Genomic DNA, 25733 nt, shown 5'->3' with positions numbered 1-25733 from the left:
ATGGCACCAGAGCCACGCCCCCTCCAGCCACTATCCATCTTCACAGGAAAAAGTGGACACAGAAGCTGCTCTTCTCATTACTAGCCCTTCTCACTTCTTGGCTTATTGAGCCCTCAGACTTGTGGGATATTTTGCTGTCTGATCTATTTGTCACTGTTCCCTTGCATCCACGTGGCCCTAAGTAGAGCCCTGCTTAGCTTTCCATAAATTCATCAGGCCCTCTTACCAAGAACAGTTGGATGCCAGCGCACAAAGAAAATGCAGAAAGGCTCAGGGCTTTGCTTCCTGGCCTTGGCCTTAGGCTCCCTTGCAGTCCCTGTTCCTATCTGTTGCCCCCACTTTGAAGGGAAAGAGTTGAGCTCTAACCATTAATCTGGGTCTACCATTTGGAGGAGTATCACTGAGGGAGGGCAGAAGATCCTATCCAACTGAAAGATAGCACAAATACACTACTGCGGATAGGCAGAGACCGATTACGACACTGCTAAACTTACCCTGGAGCATTACTAGTTGACGCAGGACAAGATAAACCAGGCAAGGAAGGAAGGAAGGGAGAAGGAGTGGTCAGCAGGTCCCTTTTCTCCTACTTCTGCAGCACCATGAAGGAGAAAGTGACCCTGCCAGAGTCCTCCTTCCAAGGCAGCTATTAACGCAGAAGAGATCTGCCCCTAAGCCTTGCAACTCTACCTCAAATTAAGTCCACTAAAACTGTTTGTGTACGTATGTGCGTGCATCTTTAAGTTAGTGTGGACTCCTGACGAATGGCTGGACAAGGACCTCTATTTTTCTTGGTAAGATTTCAGAAGTTGTTTGCCATTGCCTCCTTCCTTGGGCTGAGGAGTATGACTGGCCCAAGACCACCAACCTGGCTTTGTATATCCTGTAAAGCAGGGCCAGAACTCACGGTCTCCCAGTTTCTAGCCAGATGCCTTAACCACTACACCAAACTGGCTCTCTACTAAAACTATGCTGCCTCCTAACCCAACCTGGTTTCAAACCAATCTCTAATTTGGAGGGGGAGGGAGGGGAGAGAAATGCCCTGAAAAGCGTTAACGGTCCTTGTGAGGCGTTGCGGACATGTGCAGTACAGTGCATGGCAGTAATCAGCTGAGCACAAAGAACCCCCTCATTCCCACCCACCCCATCACCCCACAGCTGGCTAGAGAGATAGCCAATACCAAGTTCCAAGCTGGTCATAACATGCATGCATAATTTGTGAACATTTACATTAGATTTTTATCATCTTCTCTGATTCTTCCAGGCTTCAGACACAAACCAACTAAACGGCGAGGGCTTCTCTCTTATTCCATGGTATAATCATGCAAAACAATTTTTAAATTTATTACTTTTACGATAACAGGTTTCTGTAACAGGGTGGCAGGTTGGTTGCTTTCTTGCTTCAAATCAGCAGGTATTTTAGGTAGGAGAGTGTGTGTGTGTGTATGTGTGTGCAGACACAAGAAGGCACACAGCTTGAGTGTCATGGTCAAATTGGCCATAGTTCCTGACTGAGCGCATAAGCATCAGGCCATACAGAAAAGCTCATCAGGATGAGCATCAGTAGGCCAAATGTGAAGAGGAAGAAGGGGGGAGGGTGTTGCTGAAGGGAAGAGATTGAGGCAGTCTGCCGGGGATACTCAAAAACTGGATGGAGGAGAGGTGCTTTCTGGAGATGGGTGCCGAGAAGGAATAGCAACCCAAATGTATCACTAGGACAATTATCTGGGGTCTGAAGTGTGCAAAAGGAAAATAAAAGGAAGACACATCAATTATTACATGATTCTGTATCTCAAAACACAAGCCACAAGCCTTCATTTCATTAAGTATGTAATAAACAGAGCCGGCTGTTTTATTGTAGGGATTTTCACTTGCATACTCCTCCTCTCTTTCGAGCTTTCTGGGGGGAAATGGGTCTTTCCCCCAAAACTGCCTTGCAGCAGAATATTGCTGGACTTAAGTTTAGGCCCATTTTTCTTTACCTCACTGTGCAACTTGTGAGAACAACCCTGAACTCCACCCAACATTGCAAGCATGCAAGGGGAGGGAGAGTCTGAGACGCTGGTGGGACTATTCTGTGCATGTGTAGGGAAAAACACAGGGTGGTCCTGGGCCAGTGGGCCATGATTAGCGTGGAGACAGCCACAGATGTTTTTTTTGGCAAGGCCTCAAGTGGCTTACACCAGTGTTGCAACCAACATACTCCCCCGCTACTATCTTGCAACACTGTACTCTAGGCAAGCAGGTGGTGGGGTTGAAGCAGGCACTTCTTCCCCTCTCCCTTGGAGCTGTTCTGCTTTCAAGGCCCCCAAATCTGGCTCTGCCAGAAAGGAATGAATTCGGATAAAAATCTAGGTCAGACAGCCACAAAACCAAATAGGAAAGGAAAACCCCAAACCAAGAAGGAATGCAAACACCTGGAAAACAATGGTGCAAGGATGGCGAGTCTTTGGAGTGCAGAGCACGTGGGGATGCCTCCCCCTACAAAGCATGACACCGCAGAGCTGGCTCAACCACCAGGCCCAGTCCATGCCATGGGGTGAGGGGGAGGGGGTGTCATACATTGCTTATATTCTCACCGCATCCCAGGAGAGGCCCCAGAGGCTAAGCATACAGGCTGGCCCATGCCTCTGGTCCAAGGTCCGTATCCTGGAGTAAATTTGTGCAGCAGTGCATTGATGAACCTCATTCGGCCTCCCGATGCACTTCTGAAGCATCTGCTCGGCAGATGGGGCATGTGCGGTTTGCCTGCAACGATCAATGAAAGCATGACTTCGGATATGGCCTTTTGGCCAACCTCACCAACTGGAAAATTTCCAGCAATTCCACTAAAAGGAGTTCTCTGCTTTGAGGGCTGCCTGTTTCAGAATTACTAAATTGAAATGTAATCACATCCCTTTCTGAAGGGAAAGTCACAAAGCCCAAACAATTCAATAAGGAACCCAAGAGCATTTATCAGAATAGTCAAATCAGCAATGAATGAATTGAATGAATTCAATTAATTCATCGAACTGGTACTGAATTATGTATTGTATGTATAGATAATCGTTGACCTTAATTGGGATGGGAATTTCTGTTGCTAAGCAAAGTAGTTGTGAAACATCATGTGACTGCGCCAATTAGCAATGGCAGTTCCAATATTTCTAGTTGCGGTCATGAGATGAGGATTGTACTGTTATTAGGTAAGGACCTCATGCTTCTCCTACTCCAGTGATGGTGAACCTTGTAGACACTGAGTGCCCAAACTGCACATGCGCGCATGCCCAAACTAAAAGGTGTGTGTGCGTGAATGTGCACTGACATGTGCACGTGCGCAGAACAGACCTGAAGACCAGCTGGCTGGTGGGAGGTGGGGCATCCCAACATGTGCAGCACCGCAAGAGGTAAGATCTTTTTCTTTTGTGAACTTCTGTTTCATCCTTTGCAGGGAAACAGAAGCTCACGGAAGAAACGCCACAGAAATCTGATCTGGGGCGATGGCGCGCGTGCCAGCAGAGGGCTCTGTGTGCCACCTCTGGCAAGTGTGCCATAGGTTCTCCATCACTATCCTACTTCCACAGACTTCCTGACCTGCTGTGTCTTCCCTGGCTGTGCCTGGCAAATTCCCTTTGGCAGATGATGCTCTCTTGCCATACCATACTTGCCTCCCCTTCAACTCTCCCCACCTGCCTATATCTCTCTCCCATCTTTGCCCTTCTGGTAATCCTGCAAAAGCGCAAGGCCTCACCAGGAGTCAGAAGCTGCACTGCCATTGGTTAGGTGCACCTCACAGCAGCAGGAGGGAGGTGAAAGCAAAGTTCAGTTGCAGAGGTAGGTCGCAATGGCAGCATGCAAGGCAGTCGAAGGGCAGAGATGGAGGGGAAGATAGGCAGGTGGAGCGAATGCTGCGGTCATAAATACGAGTAGATTGCCAAACACCCAAATTTTGATCATATGATCATGGGGTCCACTGCAACAGCGGTAACCAGTTAGGAACTTTCCAATTTAAGTTGTTAAATTATTGCATTTGGAGCAATCTGTATAATTTTTTAGTCACTCTATGAAAGGGAATCCCGGAGGAGAAAAATGAGAATGAGAGCAAGAAAGGTGAAAGGATTTGGAGTTTTTATTAGTGAAGGAAAAATGACAATGAAAGGTGAACTCTACAGATATGTAAGGAGTCACATATGCTGTGAAAGCAGCTGATGAATATTTCTCCTTTTCACATAATCCTAGAAGTCAAGGTCATGTAATGAAGCTAGCAGCATAATTAGGTTCCCTCAGAAGAAAATAGTCTTGTCAAATAATGTGCAATGGGGCTGCGCAAAGCCTTGAAAAGAGTTGTGCTTTGCAACACATTGGAATGAGAATGAATTACTGACCCTGGAACAGTTAAAGGCTCCCCTAAGTGCTTTAAAAGCTATCCCCACCTATCTCCTCTTTGCTCAGATACCAAATTAGCATTATTGCAGAGTTCTTCTGTTGCTTGTATTGATATGCCTGTGTACTTTTATTGGCAACAATATCAAAGAGATTACAGTCTTCATTCTGGACAGATTTTCATGTTGCCCACCTAAATAGTAGTCTGTCCAATCAAGCTTTGCTCCCACCCACCCACCTTTGGAGACCAGTAAATATTAGCTGAGACTGCTAATATAACAATGTCTTATACATTGCAAATAATCAGTTGCTTAGGTAATATTCACATTCTAGAAAGTGGAAGTAGCTGGATTCATGGAACCACTACCCTGGACCCCACTGTCAGAAAAATGACATCTATGTCAATGGTATCTATGTTGTGAAACCAGGGAAGCCTTTGCCTTTACAGTCACTTTAGAAACCAAGGGGGCCCACTAAAGAAGACAGATAGTACCCAAATAATTTTTATTGAACACTGATTAGAGAAGACTCAGTCAAACCAGCAAATTTTACCTTTAACCATTTGTCGATGCACTTAGCATGGAACTCGTGGTTGCAGGGCAGAACTCGCAGCAGCTGCCTGATTTCAAAGTCACTGAAGCACACCACACACCTGGGAAGGGTGAAAAATCCAACCAGTAAGAGAGCAGGAGAACATGGCATAGAGAGATACTTCACAGTAAAGCAGCTTCTTCGAGAACTTACAAGGTTTGCTCGGACTGATGGCTCTCTGGGTTAAAGCGGTAGGATGGAAGGTGCTCAATATCTGCTTTGGTGAGTCCCCGTGGCTTGGCCTCCCCTAATCTTTCAGCTAAATTCAGTAATGCCTGATAGAAAACAAAACAAGGAATACAAAGCAAGTGATTCCATTGCTGAGAATACCCCCCTTAATCCTTTATAAACAATGCAGTCTATAACTTCAAGAAAAGGCAGAGAGACGAATCTTTCGCCATCAAAACTTTGAAGAAATAAAAGACAGTGAATTGTCTTTTACTGAAGTTTAACACTCAGAAAGCATTAATCTTCCCTGACAACTCATTTTTATTCCACTTTAATTAGCTTTATCCTTTGCATCTTTGTTTGGCCTTCCTTGCCCACTTTTTAAAATGTCACCCTTGGTCCTCAGTGCCATATAAACATTAAATGAGCCTTCCATCAGATTTGTATTCCTCTGCCATAAAAAAGGGCCCCACAAAAGAACAGAATCTGCTGCACAATTGCATTCTCCAACTACTGCCACTCCTGAAATATAATCTCAGCTGTCTTCTCTTAATGGTGGACTCTAGGGCAGAGCTGACAGACATGAAATTTCTTGGATCAACTAGTACAACTCAAGATCTACCAGCCAGAACTTGTTCCACACATACTCTCGCAACCAGCAGCAAGTACTAAAAGTCACAATGAAAAAAATCTGAGTACCAGAACAGACAGGAGCTCATAATTTTTCCACCCCTGGTGGGAAAGCATTTCATCCTTCCCAGTCTTTCAGGAGTTAATATCATTGTCAATCTGTTGTAAACCCCCCCCCTCCACATCCAAAATTTTTCTGCCCAAGAGCCCTTTTCCAGTCTAACAATCAATACAAAGAAGCAAACCTACCTCATAGTTTTCCATCTCTACATCATCCACGTCCAAGTCCAAACTTATTGTGGGCCCCACAGCTGTTGGCGACACAGGAAGCATTGAACTGCAATTTTAAAGAAATAAGAGAGCAGTGAACAGATGGGGAAGTAACACGTGCACCCATGACACACCAAAATGGATGTTTTTATGGAGGATACTGCTGGGGAAAGATGGTGGCCCATACTCCCGGAGTGGCTATTAGAGAAAGCAGAGCTTGTAATTCTGCATGCTTTATTCCAATGAAGGGAAAATATTTGACTCAGGGTTCTCCTCACTGTTATCACAGATACTCACAGAAAGTATGGCAGGAAGCTTGGGTAATATGGCGGTGGCGGAGGTGGCGGCGGAGGCAGTGGTTGCTGTAATCTGTATCGCTGGGAATTCAGCCGCCGGGGCATCATATGTGGATATGGCTGTGGGAACATCACAAGCTTTGTCAATGCTGTCTAATCTGTAAACTCTTACATATTCCATGCCACGTGGAAAAAAAATTAACATATTCTAGCCAAGTAGAAGTTTGCACAAAGAAAAGCTGAGTACTTTAGCATGATCTGTTATGCAAATCAAAAAAGAACATATTCTGCTTTTTTCTTTACTATGTTGCATCATTTTTTTCCTGTTGTCCTAGTAACAGAGAACAGAAAGAAGTTATGCAAAGCGCTAGAAACCACATTCTCTGTCACTGGAATCTTAGTTGGCTACCTCTCTCACATCTAAAACATTACAGTATTATAAATCCACGCAATCTTAGGAAATGGCAAGCTACAAGGAGAGGGGCAAAAGATGACATGTGACCAGTCCTCAAAAGTTCTGGTCGCCACAGTATTCCCACAGCACAGACTCACTATTCATGACCTTTCCTGACGGCCTCTCACAGGAACAGTCAATGGAGAATTCAGTAAGGAAAATCACAAGTAGTTCTGGTAAATTCCAGCCACCTTCCTAAATTCGCACCCTGCATACCCTGGCCTTCCTGCACTTGCACCCAGATGCACCATCCATCCTCCAGGCTTTCTGTGTTCACACATGGTCTCCATCCGCCTCCCTTCTCTCTCTGTAACATCCTCACAATCCTTACTCGCAACTCCCAGATTTCTACCTAATGACCCACAAGTCTTGGGGCAACCACGACTGCCATTATAGCTGGGACTGATACTGCTACGTAATGTAGTCATGTGACATTGTGCTACATTTCTGCAGGGATGGCAGTTCTGAATGTAGCCCAAGGACTACTTGTAAGAAAGGACACTGGCCCATCCACTGGGATGCCTATCATACACCCTCTTGAAGGAAACGAGTGTCTTTTCTTTTCCTTTTGTTTTTCCATTTTTGTCTTGAAGTATAACAGGATGGGAACATAAGACAGACCCAAGACAACATAGACACTTGGTTAACATAGGAACAAATGGGCTTTTATTGAATACAGAGCGTCCTCAATTTATGACCACAACTGAGCCCAAAATTTCTGTCATTGAGACATTTGAGTTTTATGACCCAGTTTTATGACTTTCTTGCCACAGTTGTTAAGTGAAACACTGCAGTTGCTAAGTTAGTAACTCATGAATCTGACTTCCCCATGGACTTTGCTTGCCTGAATGTCACAAAAGGGGATCACATAACCTTGGGACATAGCAACAGTCATAAATATGAACCAGCTGCCAAGCATCTGAATTTAGATCACATGATCAAGGGGATGCTGCAAAGATCTTAACTATGAAAAGTGGTCGTTAAGTCACATTTTTCAGCTGTTGCAACTCTTGAACGGTCACTAAACTGTTGTAAGTCGAGGACTACCTGTACCTAAGGTTTTCAATGGCTTCACCTATTTCTAAACTATAATCTCTATTGCATCAACTGACTTTCCTAGCCCTAACATTATTCCTAACCATGTCTCTCTGACAAGGGGAAGTACTCGCTAAGCCTGAGCCTCCCTTAGACCTGCCTATCCATCTGCATCTTCTAAACCAGGGGCCTCCAACCTTGGCAACTTTAAGACTTGTGGACTTCAACTCCCAGAATTCCTCAGCCACCAAAGCAAAGTCCACAAGCAAAGCTGGCTGAGGAATTCTGGGAGTTGAAGTCCACAAGTCTTAAAGTTGTCAAGGTTGGAGACCCTTGTTCTAAACCCCTCTCTAACTTTCCTTACTTTTCTGAAATATAACTTGGCAGGAGGCACCCAGTTTCCATCCTTCAACAGTCCAGCACCGAATCATCACACTGCTATAACCCCACCCCTCCAGAGTATGATGGCTCTTGGTGGCCAAACAAAAGGTTTTTTTAAAGACACCCTCTTCCACTTAGTTCAGAGGCCAGAGAGAACAGGTTTGTTTGTTTTTTTAACAGGACACTTACCACTCCAAACGGCAGTTCTTGGTGAAGTGGGTCGTGTGTGTGTGGAAGATACAATGGTACAGAGGGAGACAAGGCAGGAGTATGATGGGAAGGAGAATACGAGAAGCCCCCCATTGAGTGCTGTTCACCCCGAAGCTCTACCTCGTTTTCTATCCTCTGAAGTGGCTGTGGGAAAAGGATATACACATTCTGCATTGGCAATTGCTCCCCAATATGTCTGAAGAGTGAGAACTGGAACCAAAAGATGGCTAACTCTTGCGTGCCATCAATAAGATAATTTACCATGCACTGCACCTCCACAAGATTAATTTGTTGAAGTAATATATAGAATCAGGGGAGAAGCCATTTAAGCCACTGAATCTAACTCTTTACTCGGGAAGCTTTTTCTAACATTCAAGTGGAATGGATTTTTCTTGTAATGTACCATATTTTTCGGAGTATAAAACGCACCGGACTGTAAGACGCACCTACCTTTTCTGGTGAAGAAAAGAAGAAAAAGAAATCTGCCTCTGCCTCTGAACAATTTTGCCTCGTTGCAGTAAACAGCCTGTTTTACTTTCATTTTTGCATAGCTTGATTAGCACAAGGACAAAAAATTTGCTGCAGCAATTTACCTCCTTGAAATGAGCAGCAGGGCGCAAAACAGCTGAGAGTCGGGAGGCCGATCCAATCAACTTGTGCTAATTAGGCTGTGCTGAAGCTGAAAGGAGCTGTTTTTTCTTGCTGTTTGCTACAAGGAGGTAACTGCTGGGAAGCAGAGGCCAAAGGGTGGGGGCCAGTGGGTGGGCAGGACTACATTTGGTGTATAAGACGCACCTAAATTTTCACCCCCCTTTAAGGGGGAAAAAGGTGCATCTTATACTCCAAAAAATACCGTAAGTCTATCATTCCATGTGGTGTACTCTGGAATGAGAGGGAACAGGTCTTGGACCCCCCTACCCGGTTCCTCCTACTCCCCTTTGCTCAACTAAGTTTTATCCAGTGGTCAAAAGGAAAGAGCTAAAAACAGCTGATTTTTTTGTGTGCTTTCCTCTATTATCTGTAGAAAAAAAGCTATCAACAAAATAAGTCATATTTCCTGGGAGGACCAACCCGCATCTTCTCGTGTTCTTTAGGGATTAGCCACTGTATTCCACAGGACTTGCTTTCTTCTCTGAAGGCTCACAGCTACTTTCTGCACTAAGATCTGAAAGCCGCTTCTGAGTTGCAGGATGAAAAACATCTTCTAAATCTGCTTTTTACTTTTGGCTGACTCCTTTGATTATCATCTTCCTTAGGGAAGGTGATTTATTCTGTGAGCTACTGGTGTCTTTTTCATCTTTCTCATTAACCAAACTATGGCTACTCACTGCTCCAATCATCTGACATTTTCTTCAAGCCTTGCTCCAAGTTCTTTTCTTTTCTTTCTTTCTTTCTTTCTTTCTTTCTTTCTTTCTTTCTTTCTTTCTTTCTTTCTTTCTTTCTTTCTTTCTTTCTTTCTTTCTTCTTTCTTTCTTTCTTTCTTTCTTTCTTTCTTTCTTTCTTTCTTTCTTTCTTTCTTCCTTCCTTCCTTCCTTCCTTCCTTCCTTTCTTTCTTTCTTCCTTTCTTCCTTTCCTTCCTTCCTTCTCTTTCTTCTCTCTCTCTCCCTCCCTCCCTCTTTTTTCTCTTTCCCCTCCCTCTATATTTATATGGCCACCCAATTTACCAGATGGATTCTGGGCAATTTACAATTCAAAGGAATTAATTATTAGATAGACTATAATATGAAATAAAATAATACACTGGAACATAAAATAATAGGAGACGGTATCAATAACAACAGAAGAAAGATCCTAAGGAGCACATATCTTATTCGATAGTCTGACAATATACATAGGCTGAACCTATGTCTGGTCCAACGTTTAGGAGAAGAGCCAGGCTTTTAGGGTCTTGCGATAGTACATAAAGGCTGAGGCCATCTAAGCCTCAGGGGAAATGATGTTCCAGAAGTACAAAAAATACAGACATATCCCTGGACCCCAGGAGCGACACTGTTTTGTGGAAGGGAACCAAAACATTTCTACTTTGCTGGATCGCACAGGATAAGCAGAGACAATTGGAGCCAGGCAGTTCCCCAAGTAACCCGGCTTTGTGCCACAAAGAGCTTTACAGATAACAACACTTTGAATTGCATCAAGAAGCCTTTAGGGCAGGGGTCAGCAACGTGCGGCTCCAGAGCCACATGCGGCTCTTTGGGCCCTCTGCTGTGGCTCCGTCAGGTGATCCCACCACTGGCTGACCCCGCCCCTCACCCTCCCCTCCCAGTCATTCCTTGCCTGGCCTTAGAAGGTAAGGGCAATGGCGGGGGATGGAGAAGCGGCCAGGGCAGAGATAGAGATATAGAGAGAGGGGGAGAGAGGGAATCATAAGAGAGATACAGAGAGAGAGGGAGAGAGGGAATCATAGAGAGATACAGAGAGAGGGAATCATAGAGAGATACGGGGGGGGGGAAGGGAAGGAGGGGAAAGAGAGATATGTCAAAAGGATTTTGTGGTTCCCGATATTTTTTAACAACTGGTTCTCTGCCCTAATGACAGGCTGGGTAGGTGTGGCTGGGAGGTGTGTCATGTGACTGGTGGAAGTGAATGACATCGAGTTGGCCACACCCACCCAGGTTTTGTGGCTCCCTGTGTATTTTTTTCTCTGGGAAAACGGGCCAAATGGCTTTTTGAGTATTTAAGGTTGCAGACCCCTGCTTTAGGGAGTCAGTGTAACTTGCAAAGCATGGTGTGGTGTGAGCACACTAAGGTGTTTCCAGAATTATTTATGCTTCTCCTTCTGCATTCGGAACCAATTTCGACTGTTGGTTTTCAAGAGTAGCTCCAGGTACTGCAGTCCTTTAGACAGGAAATGACTATGGCATGAGAGACCATGTGCAAGCTTCTTCTTCTATGCTACAAAGTACTTTCTTTGATTCCAAGATTTTAGGAAATCAGTAGATGCTATGATTGTACAAGTTTTTGCACAATACTAGATGCAGGTGTGGGGAAATAAGAGCACTGATACTTCTTCCTTCTGATCCAATTTATGCCATCTCAAGAAACTTACCATGCGAGGATGCTGTGGCTGGAGTGGGACAAACTGGCCGAGGGCTGTCATATGTGGAGGCTGGTGTGGTGGCACAGGTGGTGGAGGATGCAGGATATAATGATCACTGGAAATGAGTGGTGGGAATGTTTGATAAGAGACATGGAGTTGCTGCATGGCACAGGCCTGGATCAGCTGTAAGACGAAAACAGAAAGACAGCATCCTCAAAAGAAAGCTACCTTCAGTACATTTAGGATCAACATGTCTACTTGAAAAAATAATTGACCTCAGGCTGGCAATAAAAAGGTAAGAATCCATTTGGCAGCAAAATGCCATCTCCAAAGACTAGCAAGGGCCTAAAGCCCTTTAAATGGAAACCAAGTTATTTATTCTCTCCAATAGAAGAGTATATACATAACTCAGAGTTGAACTGTCGACTCCTTGATACTCTCTGAGTTTGGTTGCTTGCTTGCAGATGTTTCATTACAAAACTAGGTAACACCATCAATACGAGCATGGTATTCCCTCCTCGTTCATATATAGTAGCTTGCCTTGCCAGCTTGACAGGGGTGCTGTTTTCTTTTTGGTAGTTTTTTGTTCTGTGCTTATTTCTCCGACGTTAGTCCCTGCTTACCTGGGTGCTGAAAATGTATGTCCTGGTCTTTTGGGTTCCTTCTTAGTTTTTTTACAGGTAGTCCCTGACTTACAACCAACCTTTTAACAACAGTGTAGAATCATAATACCCTGGGTGGTTCATGACAGTTGCAAAATATTGCACCAACCCCGCCCCCCAAAAAACATACAGTCATATGATCACAATCCAGCTGCTTGGCAACCTGTTCATACTTACAATTGCCAAGCACCTCACAATCATATGAACATCATTTGCAATCATTTCTGCTGGCTTCCCCAGAAAGTCAATGGGGAATCCAGCGGGAAGATTGCAAGCTGCTGCTGCTGCTGCTACTTCCTGCCACAATGACTTCCTCTTCTCTAAGAGCTGCCTGCCAAAGGATTTACACTGTATGCTATATATGCCTCTTGATTTTTCTTTTTTGGGTTTACTTAAGATTTTGGTTACTTAAAATGGCTTTATTTGGTTTCTTTAGTTAGTTTAACTGGATCACAGGATAAACATAGAAAATTGAAAACATATATCCTCAAAATCCAGCTCTATCCATTAAGATCATGACCAACAGTTTGCATCCAGAAGCCAGTGCAGCTCACAAAGTAATGATGAAGTTATGGTATATCATGGTATATCATGGTGGTACCAAGGAATGTCCATAACTACCTGCAGTGCCAATTTCTAGACTTACTTCTATGTGCTCTTCAAGGGTCCCATGTAAAGTGTTTTGCAATTATCCAATGGGAAGTAACTAAGACCCAACTGACTGAGCAGAATCTCACATTCCAGGAACAGGCACAATTGATGCACAAGATGAATTTGAGCCAAACCTCTCCTGGCAATGGCTATCACCCCAGTCACCTTTTCACAATGTTCCTCCCAAAGGGGGGGGGGGAGTTGGAAACTCAACATGAATTATTCAGTATTACTGGGTAGACTAATGGTTCTTGAGTACCTGGGGTGGGAGAACCACTGCTTCCTTAAATACAAACAAGACCATCCCCTTTATTCAAAGATGAGTTAATCACCTTCTCCTGGATAACCATAACCAAACAAAAGTACAAGGATATAACATCAAGGTGACTGAGTTTACAATTCCAAGAACTCTGTACAATTCTTCAGGATCACCAGGTTCAAAGTTTTCCCAGGTAGCACATGAATATGCCTCAGTCAAATCCAGAGGACCTTCATAACCAAAGTTTAGCTTGGAAACTTAATCTGTCAGATGCCTTCATTATCCTCATAGTGGCCCTGCCTCCTAGGATGGTCTGAATCATGATGAACAGGGTCGGGAACTATTTATCTATAGATGTACTAAGAGCAGAAAAATAATTACATTTCACTGCTCCTATTGTCACAAGGTAATCCTTCATAAAATCTCTTATCCATGTTCTGTCAGATACATCCTGTTTTTATTTTTTCAGTAGTGCTCTGGGTACCTGTTCTGTCATTCCATCTCCTGCAACTCCTTTGAAAAACCAGAGGGCACCACAGGATCTACAAGCAGTGAAGGGATGTATAGATGCAACCCAATCTATGGTCATCATTGCACTCTTATTCAAAGCAATGATCCAGACTGTCTGTGCATCCTAGAGCCTCAGGAGCAACCCCAAACTCCCTCCGCAGCAGGAAACAGCCATAAAAAACTCCAAAGCAACCAGATTGTGATTAGACTATGGCAGGGATCTGATTTGACCATCTGGGTCATATTGCCAGTGTCCCAAGATGAATCAAGCATGTGACTTCTTCTGCAAGTCAGACCCTTAATTATTTGGGTCAAGTTCATAGCTGTCATGACCCCCCACATGTACAAAAAAGTATTGGTAATTCATGCCAGGTCATTCTCTCATCCATAATTAATTCCTGCTCTTTTTAAGCCAAAGGACTCACAGGGGGTGGGAGGCAGCAGAGTGGATAGTGCTGTCCACTGAACATCACTGAGCATGCTGGGAGCTGCTGCGCACTGCAGCCAGGTATGTGCTGGCTAGTGTGAATGGGGAAGCCTTGTGTTGTTACTGTGGTCACCGTATAGGAGAGAGGGACAGCTCCCTGATGCACCTGGAAGGGAAGGGGAGATAAAGAATAATCAAATCACATCCAAAGTATTTTATATTTTCCCACTAATCTTTTTAATATATGATGGTGTAGATTTGACATTAAGCAATAATAAAAAAGGAAGTGCTAGTCAGATGCAAACCATAAAAGGAAGTGATTTCAAACCAGCACAAACACCAAAGAATAAAGATGAAGCATTAGGGATAACAAATCAAAGGCATATAAACCTGGTGATAAAAGTTTGAGATAGCCACAACATAGAATCATAAACAATTCAAGTTGCGTGTTCATGACCCAAAAATTGAAACAGTAACAGAAAAAAATTCTCCTGAAAAATATTCTCTTCCCAGATTGTCATGCATATATTGCTGAGTCTAAACCACCATCCCAGCTTTATCTAGTAATCAAGTAATCCAGTTTTTTCTGTATTTGTAAATTGTATATCCTCATTTTCACTGTTCCTTAACAAGCTAAAGTGTCCTAATAACAATCCATCTCCAGGATGCTTTGTTGCCTTTCCTGAAAGCAATACTTTTTATCTTTATTTCATATACACAACTTAGATAGCCACGTACTCAGTTTCCTTTTATGTATAGACAATGCCCATGAAAGCTTTATATTTCAGACACACTAGGCTCAAAAGCAAACAGCAGCACAACCTGGAATTATTCTTCTCTTTTTCTTGAAAACATTTCCCCCCTGATATTCCATTAGTCTAAAACGTTTTTATGATGGAGCTTTAACTGTATAGTCTAAAAAGTGTTAAATCTTTTCCTGTGTATTGTTGGAAGATGAACTCTTGTCAAGCATACTACTGGCCTAGAGATTCAGGCTGCTAGAGAGTTTGATATTGTTGGGAGTTAAATGTAGCTAAACCAACACATACAGCATACAAATTACATTCATAATCCAGTGTACAACAACTGTATGCTGCCAACTCGCTGAAAGATGATGCCAGCCAGCAAACAGACTAATCAGTATCAGTCAACACATTTCTGGTAACAGAAACATATTTGTGTGAAAGAAATTTAGTCTATAGAGTACTGGAGCAGAGATGAGAAGCACAAGGTTCTTCAAATGTGGTTGTTGGATTACAGCTGCCATAATTATTGGCTACCATGGAAGTGTCTGATCACAGTCCAGCAATATCTGCAAACCAATGGATTCTTATGAGACCTACCCTCTGCAGGGACTCTTTGATGCTGTTTTACCAAGCGGAGGACAAGCAAGATTTACAGAGCAGAAACCTAACTGGAAAGTCAAATGCTTGGGCCTGCCGGAAGTTTCAGAATTTCAGGAGCAGCTGTGTACATGTTGCCATAGGAACAACATTCCCACAATTATATAGCAGTCACACTACTGCAGATTCACCGCTAAAAGAATACAGATTTTAAAGGGATGGCTTTTCCCATAATGTCTAAGGTATTGATTGCACATTACACTGGTTATGATTTCACTACTCCCACTCTGGTCACTTCAGCTTTTATCAAACATATGCTGAATTCTGATGCATACTTTTAAAAAGTGTAAACAATGCCTTTATGCCGAAATTAATTTCAGGCATCACATTTTAAATCCCTACAATATTACATGAAACAATATAATAAAAATGAGAGGAACAAAACTATTTAATCACCCTTACACATATTGTTTTAAGATACCATCATATGATACCTGGCAAACATCCAAAGAATTATAAAATGTTTGTATATTCCTCTTTGTGCGAAGAAAAATTCAATCTCAAAAGCAGGATAAGTTTGACTTCACAATGGTCCTAATGGCCGATACAGAAACTTTCATTGCTTTTTGCATTCCATCACTAGCAGCAAAAAGGGGAAATTCTGTGAATGAAATGAGGAAAATGTACCTCAGGGTTTCAAGCAGAAGTGCTTCCCAACCAAAAGATGTGAATCTTTCAATTGAAGATATTAAAGAATCAGCTTAGAATTGTTACCCGTACAAAAGCATGCTCTTTCCTATGAAGTTATAAGTTCTCTCATCACCTGCAAGTAAAACAGCCAAGCAACTATACAGCATGTGCTGTACTTATGAGCAGTTTTATATTCCCCCACATGGTCTTGCATTGCCATTCTTTCAGTCAACAACTGGATCCAATAACTGCTATATCTTAAACAGATTTAAGGATGGTTCACACTATCAGTTATATAACCTTTCACAGGCAAAAGCTTTCAAAGGATGCTCAGTCTTGGTTACAGTACATCCAACTACACAATTGTGTGAATTTTTCAGTATATAATAAGGGGAACTTCTTATGGTTTTACTATCCTTGGGCAATACAGACACTTCCAAATGTAGGCTGGACAATATCCCAGCCATAAGTTTCTAAATGTATTTATGACACAACATCCACCTTACCTGGTCATGGAGATCCACCATGAATGGATGCTGGTGGGATGTGTGTGCCGCTGGGTGAAGCATTCGTGGTGGCGTGGTGGCCAGAACATACGCTGGGTGCTCATCTACAGAGACTTGTGGCTGTGGCTGCTGCTGCTGGAAAAAAGCCGGGTGCAAGTAGTTCTCATCCTGGGCTAGGAGAGTTTGTAGAGGTCGCTCACGTCGGCCCCAGTGGTGCCGGAAAGGAGGGCTGTGGTGCCAGTTGCGGGGAGAGAAATATAGAGGGGTGACCCTAGGGGCTGGCCACTTATCTGTGCTGGCCTCTTAGCTATGAATACACCAATTTTTAATGTCAAGGATAGGTCAACATATTAATATTATGTGGGGTGGAGGCAGGTCTAGCTGCACATGGAGCAAATTAGGCCATAAGTGTAATTAGTGCATTCGAATACACTGACTCTGTAGTATAACTGCCAGGATTCTGCTATGTGTCATTCCTTCATTCTGCAGAGAAAAAATGCCAGGAGAAGAAATGCACAAAGCTCTGCAACCTCACTCGGTTTCACGGAGAATCTTCTGGACATGATGAAATTCCAAGCAACTGGGCAAAACCATCTCATTATCTAGAAGCAGATATAGTCATAAAACACAAGCTTATGATGAATGGTTCATCCATGAAGTAAACATTTATTTCCAACCATTTCTGATATCTGTCCCACATCAATAGTAATGTGACTGTAACAACCTGTCCATAAGTTTATAAAAAATTTCTTATTGAAGATCTATAAAGCTCACCAAGAAACTGAACAGGTTTTCTAGGCTATATTGGCTTTGTTATAGAAGGCAGTCACAGCAAGTGAGAGTTCCTAGTTGAACCGAGATTATTTCGAAACAACTGGAGAGAGGAAGATGTGGACCTGTTTAATACCGACATGTGGGATTGTGAAGAAATCTTGGAGCCACTGACTAGACTAGGAAATCCAAAAATATTTCAGAAGTAGTAGTGAAAAGACCACTTCCATGAAGTTGCCGAGAAGCTAATATGGACACTAAGTGATCAAGAATTGAGGCAAAATTTACATTTATTTTAATATGGAATTGAGTGCTGCTATTTTAAACCACATATGTATTCTTTAAAAACTAGAGGGGTCATCTGTCGTCATGCAGCACAATCTCTGTGACATGTTTTAAGGAGGCACATCAAGCCTCTGAATCCCCTGAAGCCCATAGGAAGAATGCTGGTTTGCACTGATGATCAACATTAGTTAAAAGATGAAGCACTGTACCTTCTCCTGAGGTGTGCTGGGCTGCCACAGCTCTCCCCTGGGAATTGTTGCTGGTCAAATGGGACAGGAGGCCACCTATTCACTGCCAGTTCCCATGGTCGCATTGGGGATGTTCACAAGGCAAAAGGTGATGCTGGATCTCACACTCCAAACGCAGTTCCACACTGGTTCTTTGGGATCTGCAAAAAGTGATGAAACAGCTATTGAATACAAGCTCTGTAATAAAAAGAGTTTTAAGTTTTAAATCAGAACAACCTCTAGAAGAGTTATGCTGGAGGGACATCACTGGTAGGCTGCAACACAACAGCAAGAGGTGAAAAAATCTCCACGTATTCAGTGATAGACTAAGACTTTCTTCATATTACGTGGTCTCCATTTAAAAGTTCTCCCTGAATAGCTCACTCATAGTAATTTTGATTTGCTTGTTCATTTCTATGCCTTTTCTGTTTCCTATCTTTCATTCTCTTCTATCACTTGTAATTAAATCTAGTTGTGAATCCAATTTTATCTCTTCCTTTCTTTTAAGAAGCTCAGAGAACTCCAGCTTAATCCACAGAACAAGACACGTAACTTAAAAATATAAGACAGCAAATGGGCCAAGAAAACCTGAAAGAGATTTAAACTTTGAATATCCAGATCTGACAAAGAATTCATAGATCACATTAGCGAAGAAAGCCTTAAAAGTCCTGCAATGATAAACATAAAGACCCCCATTATTAATTCCAATACCATCTGGATGAGGTAGATATTAATAAGCTACATCCAGAGTCTCATTTTAAAAATGTAAGCATATACTAACATTCTAATGTCACTACCCAGCAATCAGCTTTTAGGGAAGGTTGCCCTATGATACAGGAGGTTAAAAAAAAGTAATATTATAGCCTGATCTTTTTTAAAAACCATTTAAATTAGAATTCAAACCATTACAACTGCTAGCAGTGAATTCTATAGTTTAACCATGCACTGTGTAAAAAGAAACCCATTTAATTCTGTGATTCCTGAATTATCCTGCATTGATTCACTAGATGACCTCAAATTCTACAACGGTGATCAAAAGACTGAGGCTGAGTTGCTACAGATTTTCCTGTAGAGGAGACAGTCTCATCTTAATAAGTAATAATCCTTAATAAATTATTTGCCTTTTTTGCATCTTTTTATAACGTGTAATGATCAGAACTATACACAATATTCCAACTGTAGACTCATTTAAGATTTGTGCAAGAAATGTGCAGTTTGTGCAAGATTTGTGCAGTTTTATTTTCAAATTAATGATTCCAACCATAAAATCTGACCTTTTTAAAAAAAGCACCTGCATAGAGGACTGATAGTTACCTCAAACTGTTCCTCATGGCTCCGAAATCTCTTTCTGGCCAGTTACTACCTGTTCAGACCACCTTAAGGTATAGGTTAAATAATTCTGTTATTTATTGCAATCAGCTGGCATCCAATTCTAAGTGAAGTCAGATTATTTTATTCAAGAACATTCCTCACATCAGACTTCTAGGAGCTCCCCTACTCTCTCCTTTACACAAAAGGGATCTCTCATTTTAATCAGGACCAATGGCTGGCCATCAGTAAATACAACAGGAGTGTACAGGTAGTGCTTAATTTATGGCCATAATTGAATTCAGGATTACATTTGTAAATTGTCGCTGTCGTTAACGTGGTCACTCTCTGCCTAGATCATCCCCTAAACCCATTTACAGGTTGTCCTTGAATTGTGACCATTCAAAATTACAATAGCACTGAACACCAATTCACAAATAGCACATCCCCATGGTCACTTGATTGCAATTTGAGGGCCCATCTTGCAATTATGACATCACAGCAAGCCACAGTCAAGTGATCATCATTTACAACCTTCTGTGCCAGCTTCCCACAAGCAGAGTCAATGGGAAATCTGGAAAGGTTATAAGTCATTCCTGCCACTTTTTTTTTCCTGAAGAACCCCACTACAGAGTAGGACCTCATCACCTGCCCAGTCTCCATAGCATACATCTTAGCATTAACCATGGCACACAAATAAACACACTGTGATCATAGCCTGTGAGTTCCATCTCTTACCACTTAACAATCCACACAGTACTGAGGTTACAAGGGCAACCTGGACTGCTGGGATTGTTAACCGATTCAGTCCCATGATGTCACACTTTGCAACTCCGCTGCTTAGCCAAGAAAATTCCAGACCCAATTGCCATCATAACCTGAGGACTACCAGTATCATTATTAGTTGCAAATTTATTTCTAAGATTGGACAAATAATATTTCTCAAATCTTTTCACTGTGGCTATGCATAGTCACTTTTGTAATTTGCCTACAATTTCATTTTAAAAGCAGTTATTCCATTCTTTACATGTTGAAACATGATTTTTTACTAATTCATTAATCTTAACATGAATTTATATAAGTTCCACATGTTTTCTAAATAAATTCCCCTCCTAGGAACACTATAACTTTTTCAAGACAACTTACATTGTAGTTTATAATTAAACACATATATTAACACAAAAATGGTAGCCAACAAACCTCCCCTCCCTTCTCATACACAAAAATATCCAATCTTGTTGGCAATGTGAGACTTTATGCTTCAAGGGATAACTGATTCCCATTGCCCTCTCTGAATTAAACTTTTTTTCCGCATGATGTCTGGTGTTAGAAATTCCTTTGTTTATTGCTGAAAGAAAAAATGGACAACCAATAGCAAGTTTGGAATGACATTGTTTAACTGTATGAAAAGCAGAACAATAACCAAACGTTGCAACAGTGCCATATTAATGTTAAAAACAGACAACACAAAGCAAATTAATAAACTATCCTTTCCAATAGTAATTTAGAACATGCCACATTATTCCAATGGGAGATTGTGATGTCCTAAATGAACATCCCATAATCAAGTATTAAATTCAAGAAAGGTCAAGGCAATTGATTTAGAAAAAATAAAATTGTCTTCCTCCAGTCAATTTTTTTTTCTAATTTAACTTCTGGCTCAGCAAGAGCAGACCATCAAGGCATTTGGTATATGAAGATAATGGCCTGTGTTACTGATCAGAATTGCCCTCCTGTTCTTTTGCAATATTTGTTTCTTCACAGTCATCTGTTTGCCTGGCTTGTTGAAGAAAAAATTATTTTAGAGAGGACAATCCTATACAGCAGCTACCTTTAGGGTAACAAGAACAGTCAGTAATTATATTTGTAAAATGGTTAGAATTACTTATAAATGCTCTTGCACAAACACAAGGCAATTCGCTGCGGTACTTCCCCATCTCTGCCAGCTGAAGCCAATGCTGAGTGAGCTGGGATTTCCAATTGCAATATATAAGGATATTGTATGCCTCAAATTCTACTGTATTTTGTACTAATCAGGGGTATCAAACCCGATCATATCATGGGCTGTATCGTGATGTTTTTTGCCCTTGCAGAGCCAGAGTGGGCGTGGCCTCTGTGGGCTGTATGTGGCCTGCGAGCTGCCAGTTTGACATGCCTGGGCATAATGGTATTTGCCTCCACATTATTGCCAGCAGGGTGGATAAAAATCAATGATTTTTTTAAAAAAATCAAAAAAATCAGATTTTTTTTTAGTTTAAATTGATTTTTTTTATTTAAATCGGATTTTTTTTATTTTTATTGAATTTATTTTAATAAAAAACTTTTGGGGTAAAAATCTATCGTAAGATAGTTTTCTATTTAAGATACATAAATAATTTAGTTTATTCAGCATGAAATGGAGCTTAGTTATGTAGCATGAGGCTGTATATTCTGCAACACTGGGACTATCGGTGAGTCAACAGTGGGTCAAAGCAGTAGCAGAGATGACAGTTGCTCTTTAAAAATTATGATTTAAATTGAGTTGATTTAAATCAAGCCTTTTTACTAGTGATTTAAATCATGATTTTAATTGTGATTTAAATCAACTTGATTTAAATCAAATCCACCCTGATTGCCAGAACAACTATATAGATGTGGCCATGGATTTAACAGGACACAAGCTAACTTGAAGATTTTACTTTTCATTTCGAAGGCATCAGTATTACGTGGTTATTTCTACAAAAAAATAACCTTTCTCTATTATAGGCTCTGAGCTGAGGAAGATATCTCCCCCTTTCTCACTATTGTAAAGTATTTCAATTTTTGCTTGGGTTTTAACACCACTTTTCCAATTAATCAAGACTCATTTCAAGACAGTTTAAGCATTAAAAATAAATGAAAACACCTAAAATATTTGCCTTTGTCCATTCTCCAGTTTACGTTACTGCTTCTTGTTCTGTCTTAAATTATAGGGTGAGATATTCCACAAGCAGTTTTACAAGAAACCAGATAAATCTTTTCACAATTTTTAAAGAGACTCTTGCTGCTCCTTAAAAGTAACAAGTAAAACTCAAATGCCGCTCATCTACTAGTGGCTTATGGAGATTTTTTCATGCAGGTTTTTTGGCAACTGTTCAGAAGTGGTTTGCCACTGTCTACTCCCTAAATATTTTTTTTCTTAATCAGCCTATAGCCCTGAGATTTCATGCAGGTCTCCTATCCCACTAATTAAGTCTAACTCTAGTTAGACTTTTCTGAAATTCAAGATCGACTAGGTTCTGTGGTGACTGTGGCATCCCAAGTCTAGCAAATGTATCACCACTTTAACTTTCACAAAGTACAGTAAAATCTCTTTGCAACTTCCCCAAATTAAAGGGTTGTTTTAAATATATAAATGCAAAAGAAAAGATCTGAACAGAACCAAGGTACTTTTCCACTTAGAGTGGAATGGCAATCACACTGCTCCTGACTGAAATAATGTTATTATTGGACACTCAGCAGGAGACCTAAATGTTAGAAGGCACTCTTTTTATCTTAACTATCAACTCTACTGCATCTACTAGTGGCAAATAAAAACTGTCTGGGAACTAACAATGTGTCACTTCATCTAATCATTCCTTGGCTAGCCACTGTCAAGTGGAGTTAACTGACACAATAAAGCAATTATTTTCACTGATCAGCACTGCTATGTCAACTGGGAAAAATCTTCAGAATAACATAATAGGGCATTATAGTGAAACAGCTTTCTTCAACCTGGTGCCCTCCAGGTACACTGGGATCCTGATTCTCAAAGGAAAGCTAACTGGGAACTGAAATCCAAATACAGATTGGGGAAAGCTTCCTGCACCTAAGCTAAGTATCTCCTCAGACATTATCCAAGCCTTCTAGCTGTTCCATTATGTTAAATCTCATGAGTTCTGTGACCTCTAACTGAACAGAGTGGCAATCAGCTAACATATATAATGCATATTTGCCTTCAGGCCTCACCAGGCATGCCACAGAAAATAATATTGTGCTTCCTGTAAAATGCTAGTTTTAAAAGGAAAAATGTACCAAATCATCATGGCAGTACGGATATTGGGGAAATCCCAGAATGTACCAGACCCATCTCTCCACATTACTTGTGAAGCATGTCACTATCACATGCTTCAAATTTCGCATAAATACTACGAGTTAAACAGAGAAACAAGACAGAGAGGAAGGAAGAAAAAGGGGTCCCAAAATATATCAAGATATGCAAAATCCAAGACAGATAAATTCATCATACTTTCTGACTGGTAGATCAATCAGAAATTGTTGGTAGACCAGTTATGTCACAAACTTAAATAGCAATTTTGATTTCTACTCATATTCTCCTTTAATTAATTTAGAGTAATAACAGCCCCAGCGCCAACAAACTCTTCAAAACAACTTTAATATATTTCTCCTTTTGTAGAAATTTCCCGTTTTATTTGCTGTCATTTCTAAAACCAAACCTAATAACCAATAACTTTGCTTACACTTCCTGTGCCTCTCCTCCATTTCAATTCAAACCATTCCGTTCTGGATCCATTTGGAGAAACCAAGGAAGGAAAATGTTCCCCTCTCGTGGAACAACCTGCAGTATGTTTCCAATGTTTCCGGGGAACAAGAGAGGTTTGCAAACTTTGTGAGACTGGCTCTGTTCAAGAGGTGGTTCTCATAGAATTGGCATCTTGAAATAAAACCTCCATAGGGTTCCATCTCCCACATGCATGCTCCATCATTTGGAACACGCCTCCCACAATTCCCCCCTCCCCATGTCATTCTACCCGGACTTCATGAAGTTTAAGGAGTTCAACATCTGGAGAGGAGCAGCAAAGGAAAAGCAGTAGCAGCTTTAGAGAAACTCATGACAGGAAACCACCATGGCCATAAACGCTCGGAAAGGTTACCCCCCCTCTGTACAAGAGAGAAAAAGAAGCAGTGCCTGAAAGCTACTTCCAACCATGACCTCCGCCCCCCCCCCCACCCTGGTTCCTGTTGCCTCCACATGTCCTTTGCATTCACAAGTCACCTTCAGAAATTTGTTTCACAACACAAACCGGCGACTCAGACGCCACCAACCGTTTTTCGGGCTCGAAATCTGTCATTGCCCGTCAATCCCAATCGGAATAAATCCCGCACTTTGATTGCCACCCAGCTGCTCTGCGTTTGCTGCAAAACGCCGGACCCGATCTCGCTCAGGCAGTGGCCGTTTATCTTCACCCGGGGGTCGCCCGCAATTCCTTTTCCCATCCCACTCTGCTCTTTCCTGGGAATTTCTCTCGCCTTTTTCCTCTCAAAGGTCAGGAGAGGGGATCCAAGGAGTCAGAACGGATTGCAGAAGCCTGGGTTGGGGATCTGTAACTTTAAGAACCGCGAGATCACAGGCCACGTGCTCCGCGCGAAACAAAAGCAATAACAAAGAGAGCGGAGACCGCCTTGTCCTCCGGCCTGCCCAGCCAAAACGGAAACGCGAGCCAGAGAAAAGCAGAAGAGGGCGGCTCTCGCCCAACCCTCGCTAGCCGAGCCTGACGGGCTTCGAGCCCCGAAGGGATGAGCCTCCTTCGCGGTCCAAGACAAAGGCGTCAACAGAAGCAGAAAGCAGCAGCACGTGTCAGTCAAGCAGGAAGCTGCCCCCTTCCCTGACCGCACGCTGAACAAACCCACCAGCCGGATCCTCCTTTATACCACACCTCGGCCGTTTTGTTTTCTCCCTTTTCAGTCCCTTTCTGGGGCTTGCAACCGCCTCACCCTTAGCTGAAAGGAACAGGAAGGAGACGTGGGTCTCGATCAGGGAAGAAAAACTACAAAGCGGCCCTTCGCATTTTGCAAAAGAAAGGAGAAGACATGATCGACTGTCTCCGTTAAGCGCTCGATGAGCTGCAGGTGCGAATGACAATTGAGGAGGAGGAAATGCCCCGGACTGCATTTTTGCTGTTAGGAAGCCGCAGTTTGCAAAGGCGGCCCGTTTGACCCTCCCCCATAACCATCTTTAGCCGAAAGCGAACACCACCCAAATTGCATTTTTAAAACCCGGTTTTAATTACGGCTTAAAAGGGCCTTAACCATCCGGAGGACCGTTAAGCTTCGCAGCCCGAGCGGCGCGCCCCTCCCTCCCCGTGCATCTCCAGCTCGCAGCCGTGAATGCATACAATGCGAGCCCTCCTCGCCCCGATCTGCCTACCTGCCTGCTTGCTCCACTTCTCCGGGTGCAGCTGCACCCCACATCAGCCCTCCTTTCTGCCGTGGTTCCTGGGCGCCGGCTCCGAGCCCCGTGCCCGCGCCCCCCACGGCTGTTTCCGGTTGCTTCTTTGTTTTCCTTGGCGCTTGCAGAGAGCTGCAGCCTCCTCCGAGTTGCCCCCAGAGCCGGGGAGGTCGAAGAAGGCGCCGGCGACCCGGGGTCTCTGGTCCTTTAAGAGCTGCCTGCGCCGCCGGGGTGTAACAAACGGCGCATTTTATTCACAACATTCGGACCTGAGCGCGCGCGCCCGAGCCTGGCTTGGGCCAACTGGGGAGGAGGGGTAGAGGCGCGGCCCCGAGCGCTGCGGCACGTGACCGGATCCGCCGCTACAATTAGCCAAAGCCCACGGCCCTCTCGCGCAGTCGTGCTTGGGCGCGTCCGAGCGAGCTGCACGCGGCAGCAGCGAAGCCAAAGCCTACCGAGGGGGAGTGAGCGGGGCGACG

General features: G+C 42.7%; 1 protein-coding gene across 2 annotated transcripts; it reads right to left on the bottom strand.

Annotated features, from left to right (window-relative positions):
- Nucleotides 1–1190: 1190 nt before the first annotated feature.
- On the bottom strand, nucleotides 1191–25500 carry RNF44 (ring finger protein 44). Of its 2 annotated transcripts, XM_070933804.1 has the most exons (11): nucleotides 25234–25500; nucleotides 17742–17920; nucleotides 16477–16705; nucleotides 13936–14103; nucleotides 11438–11611; nucleotides 8371–8535; nucleotides 6313–6431; nucleotides 5995–6082; nucleotides 5101–5222; nucleotides 4909–5008; nucleotides 1191–2745 (listed from the first exon to the last, which is right to left on the bottom strand). In XM_070933804.1, the coding sequence occupies exons 2-11, from the start codon at nucleotides 17843–17845 to the stop codon at nucleotides 2683–2685; spliced, it is 1332 nt and encodes a 443-aa protein (XP_070789905.1). In that variant the 5' UTR covers nucleotides 17846–17920; nucleotides 25234–25500; the 3' UTR covers nucleotides 1191–2682. The 2 variants fall into 2 exon arrangements, with proteins under 2 accessions (XP_070789905.1, XP_070789904.1); XM_070933803.1 differs by lacking the exons at nucleotides 16477–16705; nucleotides 17742–17920; nucleotides 25234–25500 and adding an exon at nucleotides 15762–15818.
- Nucleotides 25501–25733: the final 233 nt, after the last annotated feature.

This window comes from Pituophis catenifer, unplaced genomic scaffold, assembly GCF_029215685.1.
Source record: "Pituophis catenifer annectens isolate HBS135680 unplaced genomic scaffold, rPitCat1.0.hap2 SCAF_2, whole genome shotgun sequence".
NCBI lineage: Eukaryota > Metazoa > Chordata > Lepidosauria > Squamata > Colubridae > Pituophis > Pituophis catenifer.
Note: the sequence above shows the minus strand (reverse complement) of the source record. Positions and strands in the feature narration are given on the sequence as shown.